The sequence below is a fragment of the Dermatophagoides farinae genome, chromosome 3 (assembly GCF_024713945.1).
Source record: "Dermatophagoides farinae isolate YC_2012a chromosome 3, ASM2471394v1, whole genome shotgun sequence".
Lineage (NCBI taxonomy): Eukaryota > Metazoa > Arthropoda > Arachnida > Sarcoptiformes > Pyroglyphidae > Dermatophagoides > Dermatophagoides farinae.
Window position 1 is genome coordinate 4,586,434 of NC_134679.1, and position 13,088 is coordinate 4,599,521.

The 13,088-nt window shown below is 31.6% G+C and overlaps 3 protein-coding genes across 4 annotated transcripts; all 3 read right to left on the minus strand.

Annotated features, from left to right (window-relative positions):
• Nucleotides 1-155: 155 nt before the first annotated feature.
• Nucleotides 156-2,385, minus strand: LOC124494651 (innexin inx2). Its single transcript, XM_047057880.2, has 9 exons — nt 2,062-2,385; nt 1,966-1,984; nt 1,701-1,882; nt 1,600-1,639; nt 1,343-1,522; nt 1,103-1,281; nt 875-1,041; nt 571-814; nt 156-488 (listed from the first exon to the last, which is right to left on the minus strand). The coding sequence occupies exons 1-9, from the start codon at nt 2,086-2,088 to the stop codon at nt 372-374; spliced, it is 1,155 nt and encodes a 384-aa protein (XP_046913836.1). The 5' UTR covers nt 2,089-2,385; the 3' UTR covers nt 156-371.
• Nucleotides 2,386-3,295: 910 nt separating this feature from the next.
• On the minus strand, nt 3,296-6,742 carry LOC124495192 (superkiller complex protein 2). The gene is made up of 3 exons (XM_047058521.2): nt 6,318-6,742; nt 5,144-6,248; nt 3,296-5,087 (listed from the first exon to the last, which is right to left on the minus strand). Exons 1-3 carry the CDS (start codon nt 6,655-6,657, stop codon nt 3,428-3,430), a joined length of 3,105 nt encoding a protein of 1,034 aa, XP_046914477.2. The 5' UTR covers nt 6,658-6,742; the 3' UTR covers nt 3,296-3,427.
• Nucleotides 6,743-6,825: 83 nt separating this feature from the next.
• Nucleotides 6,826-11,931, minus strand: phtf (putative homeodomain transcription factor). 2 transcript variants are annotated; one of them, XM_047058544.2, is made up of 7 exons: nt 11,361-11,931; nt 10,005-10,306; nt 8,687-9,943; nt 8,317-8,632; nt 7,784-8,241; nt 7,589-7,722; nt 6,826-7,529 (listed from the first exon to the last, which is right to left on the minus strand). In XM_047058544.2, the coding sequence occupies exons 2-7, from the start codon at nt 10,239-10,241 to the stop codon at nt 7,034-7,036; spliced, it is 2,898 nt and encodes a 965-aa protein (XP_046914500.2). In that variant the 5' UTR covers nt 10,242-10,306; nt 11,361-11,931; the 3' UTR covers nt 6,826-7,033. The 2 variants fall into 2 exon arrangements, with proteins under 2 accessions (XP_046914500.2, XP_046914501.2); XM_047058545.2 differs by lacking the exon at nt 11,361-11,931 and adding an exon at nt 10,879-11,299.
• Nucleotides 11,932-13,088: the final 1,157 nt, after the last annotated feature.

Genomic DNA, 13,088 nt, shown 5'->3' on the forward strand with positions numbered 1-13,088 from the left:
ATCATCATCCAATATAATATTATGGATATATGATCGTCCTCGACGTTTTTTTTTTAATTTTCTTCTAAATATGATAAATACACTTGTACAGAAATATGTAAAAAAAAATTTATGATGATCAAATAAAGACAAATGATGATTAGCACAAAATAAAATAAAAAAAATGAGAACAAAAACTTTTTTTATTTGAATCTATAAAAAAAATAAATGTGCGTGTTTCCTCTACAGGAAACTGAAAATTGGAAATTTTTTTACAAAACAAAGATTTGAGCAGAAGAAAAAGGTTTATCCAATTTATTATTTAAGGTCTTGGAATATGTGTGTTATCCGATTCCAAAATTAGAAATTTTTGTGATTGCTATTATTTATATTTAAACATTAGTATCGTTGACTTGTTTCTCATAGTTGGAATCATCACCATCTTTGATTTTTTTCGACAAATCTCTCATTACATCACGAAAATGCATTGGATCAAGATTTTTACTTAGCTATAAAGAAAAACATTTTGAATTAAAGAATTTTGTTTCAAATTAGATTTTTTTTTTTTTTGTACATGAATGACTAACTTACCAGATGAATGACAAACCAATCGGCATATGTGGATTGATCGAGTATTGTCTGTAAATCTTTTGGTTCGGCAAGACGTTGAAATTTACTGAGTAAAAAATATCGTACACCAGGAAATACCATCAAAATCAAGCGTCGAATGATCGATATAGAAGAGAATATGGTGACCAAATATAACCAAAACCAGAATACGACGTACATTTTTTCATTCAATATATTCAACGGTAACATACAAAGATGGTCAGTTCTAATCATGAAAGCAGAGAATATTTTTAACATATATAATATATTAAACATTAATTCTTACTTGACAATATCACCGGATGGACCAAATCGTCTGAATGTACATTTAGTCATTTTTGGAAATGTTTTAGCCATAGGATCGACTCGTTCTGAATAATCACCATCAAGAAACATGAGAACATCAAGACCATAGCTGGCAAATTGTCCACCCAAAAACCAATTGATGAACATCTATATATATTGTTTATATGTTAGCATAGCTTATTATAGCAAAAGGTCATTGAATACATACCATTTGAATTATAACGTTTACCAGATTCCATACTTCACAGAGAAAATATCGGAAAGCATAACTACTGTTACGTCCGAATGATTTATAAAGATACGTGACCAGATTCGATTTACCTGTCGTTTTCTTTTCATTTTCCAATATTGCTTTGTTCAGATCATTTATTATGTCTTTCATTTTGTCTACGGGGGAAAAAAATAAACAGACAAATAAATGGTAGTTATATTTTGAAAACACACTTACTTTTTTCCCATAATTTCCATAATAAATGTGCTACATAGAATGTTAATGCTTGAAGAAAAAGAACGACACCAACCCATTGATAATAGGAATGTTCAATTACTTCATCTTTTACATGTTTAGCCTCTTCAACAAATTCTTTATATTGTTCTACACCCGGTGCCGATACTTCATAGCCGATAACTGATGATGATAAAAAAAAGTTTGCAAGACAAATTTACATAAGGAACCGTAGCATCGTTAAATTTAAACACACATACTTTTCATCAATCCTTTTGGCAAGGTAAATGTCCCTTCAATCTGAAAGAATCATTTTCATTATTATTCAAATATTTATTTATTTATTCAAGCTAAAATTTACCCAACAATATGAATTGATTACGGCATCCGGAACCGTACCATCTTTGACATTTATACATTGAATTGGTTTGCCGAAAAATTGTTCACCAGCCAACAAGAGACTGCCGATGATCAGAAATGAAAATGTAAAACGATAATGTAAACGAAATGTTAGATCATCGATGGTCACTTCACGGATTTTAGCTAGATTTTTTTCAAGAATAAAAAAAATATCCATCATCCAGATTGATTAATCTAAAATCTTTCAAATGTGTCTTTTCACTTACTCAGATATTTTAAACGACTCTAAACGACAATGAAAAAATAAAAAAAAATGAACATCATAATAATCTATTCTATACATTTAATGTTATAATACTTACAATTGGAACAAGTTTAGCTAAACTCATTCTGATTCTTTTGAATTTTTATGATATTTTCGATAAATATTAGTATTCGAAAATATAAGAGACTAGGTGAAAATTCACAACAGTGTTTCATAAAGGCTAATTTCAATAGTTTCAATAGGTGTTGTGATGATGTATACACACACCCACCACAACCAATATTAATTGGATTAGTAACCAGACAACAACAAAAAAAATTGATGTGCACTGCTGATCTAATGATATATTTGAAAAAAATAATATAATAAAATTAAAACCAATTCATTGGATTCATTGGATAGGATCAACAAGTAATATATGTGCATCCATACACCAACTATTTGATTTGGAAAAATGATAAATATACGGTCTCTACGGTTAAATGTATGATCCTTTGTATATATGTGTGTGTGTGTATGTGTGTTTGATAAGAGAACCACTGCCACCATCAAGGCGTTTCTAGTTGATAATATATCTGAAATATGATAATCGGCAAATGATCATGAAGATGTTGTTATAATCACGATGATAATGTTGATGATGATGATGATTATGAGTATGTTGGATGTTGATTGGTTTGACTATTTTTTTTTTTTTTTTTTTTTTTTTTTGTTAACGTTTGTGTAAAAAAAAAGTTGATATTTCTCATTCAAATTGATGATTGTTATCATCGTTTAAATCTCTAGGCAACAATCGTCATAGGTCTGATCTTTTTTTTTTGTTTATGATTGGTTGGCCAATGTTGAACATTGTTGTTATTACAACGATTAGTCAAAAAAAAAAAAAAAAAAATTTCTGCTAGAAACTAAAACAAAACAATAATGTTGTTTTTCTACTGAATACCAATGTAGGCAAATAAAAACAAAAAACAAAAAATGTTCATAATAAATTCACAATGACAATGACATACCGGAAAAGTGGATTGGAATGAATTTAAAACTCTCTCTCTCTCTCTCTCTCTCTCTGTAATAAACACATGACAAATGTGAAAATGTTCATAAATAAAGGTACATCTGTACTGAACAATTATTTCAAATTGGAAAGCCAAATTGAAATTGAAATGAGAAATTGGAAAACAATTGTCCACAATAACTAATAGCCTATTCAATTAACACACACACACACAATGATGATGATGATGGCCATGAATCGTTTAATGGATGACTGATCAACTGATGATTGCGGTTATACCTGTCGTCAATCATTTTTAATGATAATGTTGAAGAGTTAATTACATGAACAAATTTTTATTGTAAATAAAATTTTTTTTTTCAAAGAATCGATTAATATTTTCTAGAATTTTATCACAGATTTTTTCATCGAGAAAATTTTAGATAAAAAATATAGAATTAGAAAACAAATTTCAAAGAAAATTGGCGCTAAAATTTTCCTCGTTCAATGCTTCCGGATTTTCAATAAATTTGGTATCATCGAATCGATAGCTGAAAAAATCATTACCAAGATCTATTTCATCATCATCATCATCATCATCAGTATAATCATTAGGTTCTATGTTGACAATTTGGCCATCAACAACATCTTGTTGAATAAAGGTGTTTTGTTGTTTATTATCATTATCATGATCAATAACATCAACCATATCTCGAGTTGTATATAATGAAGGCATGAAAACAATATCTCGACGAATCAATTTTGATGATCGTTCCAATTTTGTTTGGAAATCCACAAGATCCAAATTACGTGAAGCGATTCGAACATTTTTAATCAATTCATCCACACGCTGTATACAACGGACCATTATACCTTCTTGTAAACCAGTGTATTTCATAATATCGGCAAAATGTTGTCCTTTAGCCCATTCATAAACGGCACGTACCGGATCCAGATTCAATTGATCTAAATAATGGGTATCATTATCTTCAATACCGCGTTCATTTTCAGCCCGTCCAAATTTTATGCATATTTGAACAATTTTTTTGATTATATTATCCAATTCTTCAATCTCTTGTATATGTTGTGTTGATTCAACACTTTGATCGGCACGTTTACTATCGAAAATGAAACAAGACAATACCGCCGGTATAGCTTCGTCACTTAGATTACCAAGAAGATTTTCGAATACCACTTCAGTGATAATTAATTCACTTTCTGATAAGCAACTAGCTATATGACCTTTTGGCTGTAAAACAAGATGTTCATCAAGAAAATGATAATCTTTCAGCACTTCGGTCCGTTGTCGATATTCGGGTAATAGTTCCAAACTTTCATTCGATAGTTTGAAATCTAATTGTTCAAGAGAATCTTGCATTTCAGCACGTGCCCGATAAATGTGATAATGTGCCAAAAATTGTTCACATCGAATGCAAGCATAATGACCTTTGCTCACCGACTTCAAAGCTCGGCCATATTCCTGTAACAACATTATTGTATCGGGATCTAATTTTCCCAGTTTATCGTGGCCTATAAAATTATCTGCTACATAAACTAGTAGTTGAAAATTTGCAGGTAAATTCAGATCATTCAATTTTTGGCCAGCATCTTCGGTTGCAAATTTTCTTTTGTTTCTTCCAAACGATGATTTTGATTTCTCATTTTCGATGTTGATTTCTCCTGAATCAATTCCTTTAACCTGTTTGTTAAGTAAACATATTACTTCCTGCACTGGTATAGATTTCACTTCCAAGTCATCTTTTTCACCAGCAAATAATATGACCAATTCATTGATTGCATTGGCAGATTTTAGTGATTTTATTAATAAGCCAGCCCGTACGATTTGATCCGTATCTTCAAATACGATAATTCGACCTGAATTCAATAATTTCCTATCCGAAGCTCGAAGAATAATCTTGTTCATCAAAGATCGTTTATATTCTTTGAACGTTTTGAAATGTTCAAACCATTCATTGATATCGGTAGAACACTTTTCACATGAAAGTTCAACCAATTCATTCATCTTGAGGGTGAGCTGTTGAATACCAGATTCAACCGATGATGAAGCTAGTACCTTGTTATGTTCACGATATGAACGTTCGAGAAATTCTTCAATGGATGAAGCTTGGCTCCTGAGGAAAAATTATTTGAATAATTTTGTTAATAAAAATTCTTACATTTGACTTACTTGAGCATATTCAAAATCATATGATAGGTAAGACGAAATTGTGATTCCAATAGCTGTGCTGAACCTTTCATAACAAGATTCAATTCAACCAATGACGGAACCTCATATTTGGCTACAATGATGACCGTTCCTTCTGTATCTTTACCACGTCGACCTGCACGACCCGCCATCTGAATATATTCGGCTGGTCGTAAAAATCGTCGACAAATTCCATCATGTTTGTTCAACGAATCAAACACCACCGTTCTTGCGGGCATATTCACACCCATTGCAAATGTTTCAGTGGCAAATAAAACTTTCACCAAACCAGTGCTGAATAAAATTTCAGTCAATTCTTTCAGGATGGGTAAAATGCCCGAATGATGGACACCAAAACCACGGACCAACATTGTACTAACTCGTTTTACTTGTTCAAGCTCGAAATCGGTTTTGTCTAAATTTTTCAAATGTTTGTATATGAAACGTTTGATGTAGAATGATTCTCTCTTGTTCGTCAATGTTGAATTTTCTTCTTTGATACTTAACAACATTGCAAGGTTTTGATCACATTTTCTTCGCGACAATGTAAAACAAATGACCGGTAGTTTGTCATTCTTTTGTAGATGACGTATTAGATTCAGATATATGTTACGTTCGGTTTGTGGTGTACGTTTGATGAAACCAAATTTTGCTTTCCGTTGATCCATTAAATCGGTAGCCAACTCATGATTTGTTTTGTTGATAGGGCCATCACCGTCAAGAATAAGAATTTGTTGATTCTGTGTCTTACCATCACGGCCCAAGTAGAGATAATGTTTTAGCGGCACTGGACGGCGTGTTGTACTGATTACATAGATTTGTCGTTGTCGTGTACGACCAAGCCAATCGGAAAATTCAATAACATTCGGTACAGTGGCGCTGAGCAAAACAAGTTTAACCGTAGACGGTAAAAGTATGAAAACCTCTTCCCAAACATGACCACGTTTCGTATCGTTAACATAATGACATTCATCAAAGATGACAAATTCCAAATGATTAAGCGTTTCAGAACTGGCGTAAAGCATTTGAAGAAGAATTTCGGTAGTCATGACAAGACATGGTGCCTCCGAATTAAGTTGAACATCACCTTTATTGTGGCCCCAAAAACAAATGTTCGAATGATAATATATAGCCTTATAAAACCCAAACAACGAACCTGTAATGATGCCAACGTTTTTGAATTCGTGTCGTAGGTCACGAAATTTTTGATTTGATAAAGCTTTTATTGGCGATGTGTATATAACTTGTGTTTTATTGGCAAATGCTAATGCGATTGCATATTCGGCCACTACCGTTTTACCTGCCGATGTATGAGCGGCAACAAAAACGTTTTCTCCTTTTTCAATATGAATGATAGCCTGTTTCTGGAACGTATCCAATTCAAATGGATATTTTTTGGCTGGATTCGGTACCAATTTATTGAATTGTTCAGCCGAAATCGGAACATTTGCATCCAATGGGATGGCAAATTTATATCTACCACTGCCGCTATTCATTATTGATTATGATTCAAAAAAAAATTCATTTTTTGATCAACAAAAAAAAGCATAAATCGGCCAGCTGATTGAAGACGTGGAAAAAAATTGTAAATTTTGTAAGATTCAAAATTAATAGCACCATCTGGTGCAAAATACCAAACGAATTCAATGATAAATTCAAAATTATTTTGAGCTCATTTTTTTTATTTTTAATTCATAAAAATCTTTTCAACAATTCAACAAAAAAAATAGACTTGATTCTTTTCAATTCAAACCATGATCACATAAAATAAATTGTACGACAATCACAATTAGTTATTTGTTAGTGTAATTAACTAGCTTGGTAAAAGTTGGTGGTGTGGTTTGGAACAATATCACAAAACGGAAAATGTGTTTAACGTATCAATTTGATTTTATACAATTTCAACTTAAAACCAAGCATCTCGGTTAGTACAGCAGAAAAAGCGGACAACACTACTACTTTTGTTATATTATATAGATATGGATTGGCGCTAAAACCTGAGATCTTATATGGTGATTCAAGCTCTTTGAGTAGATCCACGGCTAATTTCAAGACCTGATTAGCCAACATTAAGGCATCTTTCTTATGTGGTTTACGTTCTAATTGAAGATAAAGATTAATTTGTTCAGTAATCAATACGGATAAATTGGAACGATATTTCTGATTGATTCGAGAACCCAGAATCATAAGACGCATAATGTATATGCCCATTGCAAGACTCCAGAATATCATTTCCCAACAAATCAATCGTGTTGTACAGGATTCATTTGAATCTTTAAGGATTTGTAGGCTAATACATGTTAATAAACAAATGGACATAATGAACGTTGTCGAGCAGATTGTATCGACCGAACGATGTGGACCGTATCTAGAATTTTAAAAAGATTACATAAAATGATGAAAATTTTTTCTTGAAAATTTATTTACCGTCGTAAATAGGATCGAACCGAAAGCCATACTTTGAGATTTCGTACTTTGTGTAAACGAAAATGTGGAATTTGTGAACGTTTTGCACGATCACGTCGTGTAATGTGTGAAAAATATTTCGAATACAGAAAACGCTTTAAATGTAAAGAAAAAAAAAGATTAGTAATTGTGAAAAATTAATAACAAATATTATACCTGTTTAAAGGTTCGTTCAGTAACGCAAAGTAAAAAGAAAAAGATTAGACTTAATACAAAACGTTCGATCAGTGCTGTGATTATAACGAAACGAACACGTGTATTACGATTGAAATAAAATGCTTCATCAAGAAAAAAATTCCATAATCCATAAAGATCGGATAAATGTAATACATCAGCCGGCATCATTGATGCTGCTGCGGCTACTGGTTGTGTAACAGCAGCAGCTAATGAAGATGAATTCAATATCTGGGCAATACTTGGACCATCTTTGGTCGAATATTGTAGACGATAAATCGATGGTATCAATGATACGGTGAGTGAAAATAAAATTCCTAAGTAGATGTATTCATTACTATGTTCGACCGTTTCTACTTTTCGTATAATCGACGAACTAATATCGACAACGGATAAGTCAAATTTTTGACAAACATTATGTTGCCACAATGAACAGCTCACTGTAAAAATAATAATAAAAAATAAATAAATATAAAAGAAACTAGTCCCCCAGAGCTTAACAATTAAAAAATAACCTTTCAATTCATTAGATGCAGTTTGTACTGAGGTTGTTGTTGCTGGTGTGGTTGATTGCATATTCGTCGGACCATTCTCTATCATATTAATTTGTGAAGTTTTATCACTTTTATTCAATAGATTAGATGTTTGATCCTGATTTCCACAGTCTCCATCGATTGATGTTGATTGACGATGACGGATTTTTTGCTGTGAATTTCGAATACCGGAATGATTTTGATAATAATCGCCACTATGATAGGCATCATCATGATGAGCATTATTATTCTCTTCGTCAGATGAAGCATCCGATTGAACGGCAGGCCATTCATCGCCCTATTTTGACAAATATTAAAGAAATACAATTAATTTTAGATTCTCCAAAAGTACCTGTAAAATAGTTGGCGTCATTGGTGAAATTGTTCCTTCCGAATCGATTGAACTACCATATAAGCTCGATCTTAATGAAACAGGTGATGAATTCAGATGATCATCGTCATAACTCCATGATGATGTTAACGAATGTCTTGTCGATTTAGAAATTCGGAGTCGACTTGGTTTACGAAGTTTATTTTTAGACCATGATTTAGGCAGCGAATCAGCACGTTTTCGTGGAGGAATAACTGGAAAATCATGCATCATGTTATCATCATCAGCATCGAATGATCGATTAATAGTTTGATTTTCATTTTCTTTGAAGAATCGAATTTTAGGTAAATTAATTGGATTCGTTTTTGGTAGGGGTGGTTTCGTGGAATTTGTCGGCGAAGAATTTGATGAATGATGTTTATCATCATTTTTAAATTTCTCTAAACGTGCCATCCGGTTTTGTATACGTTGACGTACATTCGCAACCGGTGATGAATCCACCGACGAACTTGTGCTACTACTACTTGATGAATTACCGGATGTAGATGAACAATCGGTTTGGTGTGAGCTTGAATGATGATGATGATGAGTTTTTCGAACATTATTTGTCGATGATAAATTCGAATGATTGTTCATCGAATAAGACGATGATGATCCAGATGATGATGATGAAGATGATGATGACGATTTGAAACTTTTGGTGCCAACAATTTGTGTATGTATAATACCTAATACAATCATCATTGCAATAGGCATTAGAACTTCTGTTGCAGAAATTTCGGCAAATTCATTCGATTTCATTGAATTCGATGTTGAAGATGAATTTGTGAATGAAGTATTGTTAAATGTAGATAAATTTTTCTGATAATAAAACCGAATCGAAATGATTTGCATAATGTACAAAATGAATAATAATGCGACTAAACAAGCACTAGTTTGTTCAGCCCACCATCGTAAATATAATGGAAAGAATACGACACGTAATATTGCCTGAAATAGCATCGATATCCATCCTTGTTGTGATTTAGATTTCATAGTATAGGCTGAACCGGATATTAGATCCAAATCGATTAAATCAGCATTTATTATATTATTTGGAGCTGTCGTAGTTGAATTTGATTTGTTTGATGATCGCTGAGATGGTGTACATGTAGATGGTTTATTTTCGGCGGCCGTTGTCATATGATCTGTACGAGATATGATTTGATCTTCAGGGGTCATTGTCATGGTAATCGCAGCCGATGTCCGATCCCATTGTTGTTTATCATAATGGCAAATCTTTTTTTAGAAAATCTTAAGAAATAAAATTCTGAATCCAATTAACAAGACAACAATTTACCTTTTTTTGATATGATGAAATCAATTGGCTTGCCATTGGATTAAAATTGAATAGTTCATCTAGTCGAGGTGATGGTGGTCCTTTATCATGATTGTGGCTAGCGTTGATTTTGATGTTTGGAAAATATTTTCGTATAAATGTTTTGGCGAATTTCATGGCCATAAATGTGGACATTTTGATTTGGCCATAACCATTGTCGTCATCGATGATGAGTTTATTATTACAATCGCTAGACATGATTGTTTATTATACCAAAACATTTGCACCGACAATAATTCAGTTGATGAATGGCATTATACGATCTAAAAATGACAACAAAATTCAAATGATTAATTTAGAGAAAACATTTTTTTTTATCAGTATGAAGAAAAAATAGAAATTTTTTCTATTTTGTCATATAAATTACGAAGATTCCGACGACGACGGTGGTGATGGAAATAAGCAAAAAAAAAGAGTTGTTGAAATCGATCAAAAAAGGCAGGACTTTCGATTTCGTCAATCACCACGCACACATACACACACACAAACACATGTCATCGAATGGCAAGATTCACCACCAATCACCAATCACCGCCACTTTTTTTTGTAAAGCTATTTTTATTTCAATCAATATATATAAAACAAAAATCCAGTAATTGAGGACAAGATCAAGTTCAGATCAGTTGTCTCTTTTCATTTTTTGTTTAGACAAGTAATATATATTGGATTGGATTTTAATGTTATTGCAACATAAAAATACACACAAAGACACATGTGGATTTAGTGTCGAAATAAAATGCATATATAAGATATGAGACCAAAAGTGAAAAACAAATTCCAATGATCCATACATCGATCCAAGTGACTGCAACTTTGATTTTCTTCTTTACATTACCTGTGCTTGTGTAATGTTTCAAATTTGCAATGGCGAAAATTTTTTTTTTGCAGACAAACACACACACACACAAAAACATTTATATATCATTGCTATCAAAAATATTCGAATCGAATGATTCGAATTGGCAATGATGATGATGATAATGATTATGATTATGATGAAGAAGGGAATTGGATATGAATTAAATATAGTAAAAGATGACAAATCACAATACGAAAAAAAAATAAATAATAAATCACTCCGGATTTACACAGACGACAGATTCGAATGTCACAAACAATTTAACATTGACCTAATCGAATGAAATTGAAATATATATTCAGCAATATTCTTGGTCAATAAAAATTGATAATGATTTCGAAATCGACTCACACACTCACACATGAAGGTGATGAAAAAATTGAGTTCAAGTTTGTCAAAATTGGTAAAGAATTTTTACAAAAAGTGAAAAGTACACAAATGTTTATAGACAAACTTACCAGTAAAGATGAAAATGGAAAAAATGACAAATTTTTCACAGATTACAGAATTACTGAATTAATTTGATGAATATAGAAAAAAATAACAATTCTTGTTCAAATCATTCACTGTATGAATATGTGAATGTGTGTGTGTGTGTGTGTGTGTGTGTTATGATGATAATATTTTATCGACGTCATTCTCCACATTTATGTTTGATTTTTTTTTTTTGTTCACCACTCACACCGAAAAATTTTTCTTTTTCCAAACACAAACATATTCGACGTTCAATTTTGTCATATCCATATATATTACATACAAGCTGTATGAATGGCTTGATGTTGTCCTTGTAAAATAGAAGCTAAAAATATCATGATCATCATGATCATCATTGAATAGCCGAATTTTCATTCAACACGGACACAGAATATATATAGGCTGGTAGTATATTGAAAAGTAGTGTGCCGTGTTCATGCGTTATGAGTTGTGTGTGAATAATTTTTTTTTGTTCATTTTGATTCATTCATCGAAAAAAAAATTCTTGCTCTTGTTATTTGAAATTTCATTTTTCATAAAAAAATCGAATGTTTCATTGTTTATTTTCGAAAAAAAAACAAATTGCCATTATCATTGATATGGTTGAAAAAATGTAGCGTTTTTTTTTTATTTACCCGATTGATTTTGATTGAATGTTGTTGTTGTTGTTGACGTTGTTGAATGTTGTGATTCGTTTTCGATGCAATCAATTGATAATGGATTTTTGGACAATAATCTGCCAAAAAATATACATTCGAATTATAAAATTTTACACTTTTTAAAACGGAAATCAAAAAAAAAAAAAATGACATACGTCTTTTTGTGTCAGTAGCGACATCTTTCGAAGATTGTCTTCAACTATTTGAAAGTTTGAATAATAAATTTTTTTTTTCACTTTCATGTGACCAGAAAGGAAAGAATGGAAAGAAAAATTGGGTCATAGACACATATGACTTATCAATAGATTTTTGAATAGCCTTGAATATGTTTCAAAAACAAACCCAAAACTATATTGACCGGATGCTTGGTTGGTTTGATCAATAATGTTTAAGAAATAGTAAAATGGGAAAAAAAACAACCAGATGTGAATGTGCGTTGTGTATACCTAGAAAAAAAAATCCTTGAAACATAAATCTGGCCTTGATCATCATGCATGATGATTGTAGGAACTCTAATTTGTATTTTCAAGAGTTAAGAGAGGTCCGACATTCGATTTCAATTTTCTTTTATACACAGGTTAGATTTTTTTTTTTTTTAGCTATAGCCTTGATTTTTGACGACGAATTCCATGGAACGTGAAATCCAAGTGACTAATATATTGTGTTTGTGATTCATGTTCACATTGACATCCAATGGAATTATACAATGTGAAAAATCAAAACTGGCTTTAATTTAAAACGAGGGGTGTTTGTCGGGTTGGGTATTTTTTTTTGTTATATAAAAATTCACTATGTCAAATTTTGGTAACACAACTATTTTTTTTTTCTCTATTGATTTCTTTGCCGTTACTATTCTTGTTGATTTTTTTTTTGTTTAATTTATTTGATAGTAGCATTATTAATGTTGAAATAAATACGCATGCTCATTATAAACCAAGATTCATAGAAGTAGCACATTTAAAAGTAAAAAAAAAAAAATGGCGGCCATTTTGATTCATTAATAAAATGGATTCACAACCACTTGATCAATTGCTGTGCTACTCTCATCATCAA

What these genes read in the sequence shown, in the direction of transcription:
- LOC124494651 (XM_047057880.2), bottom strand. Translation starts at nt 2,088, where the DNA reads ATGAGTTTAGCTAAACTTGTTCCAATT. An exon ending in TAATCAATTCATATTGTTGG is followed by an intron (nt 1,640 to 1,700) that starts GTAAATTTTAGC and finishes TGATTCTTTCAG; the next exon opens with ATTGAAGGGACATTTACCTT. An exon ending in GCCAAAAGGATTGATGAAAA is followed by an intron (nt 1,523 to 1,599) that starts GTATGTGTGTTT and finishes TATCATCATCAG; the next exon opens with TTATCGGCTATGAAGTATCG.
- LOC124495192 (XM_047058521.2), bottom strand. Translation starts at nt 6,657, where the DNA reads ATGAATAGCGGCAGTGGTAGATATAAATTTGCCATCCCATTGGATGCA. An exon ending in AAACGTTGGCATCATTACAG is followed by an intron (nt 6,249 to 6,317) that starts GTTCGTTGTTTG and finishes GCCACAATAAAG; the next exon opens with GTGATGTTCAACTTAATTCG. An exon ending in ATGATTTTGAATATGCTCAA is followed by an intron (nt 5,088 to 5,143) that starts GTAAGTCAAATG and finishes ATTTTTCCTCAG; the next exon opens with GAGCCAAGCTTCATCCATTG.
- phtf (XM_047058544.2), bottom strand. Translation starts at nt 10,241, where the DNA reads ATGTCTAGCGATTGTAATAATAAACTCATCATCGATGACGACAATGGT. An exon ending in TTTCATCATATCAAAAAAAG is followed by an intron (nt 9,944 to 10,004) that starts GTAAATTGTTGT and finishes TTCTAAAAAAAG; the next exon opens with ATTTGCCATTATGATAAACA. An exon ending in CTGAACGAACCTTTAAACAG is followed by an intron (nt 7,723 to 7,783) that starts GTATAATATTTG and finishes TTACATTTAAAG; the next exon opens with CGTTTTCTGTATTCGAAATA.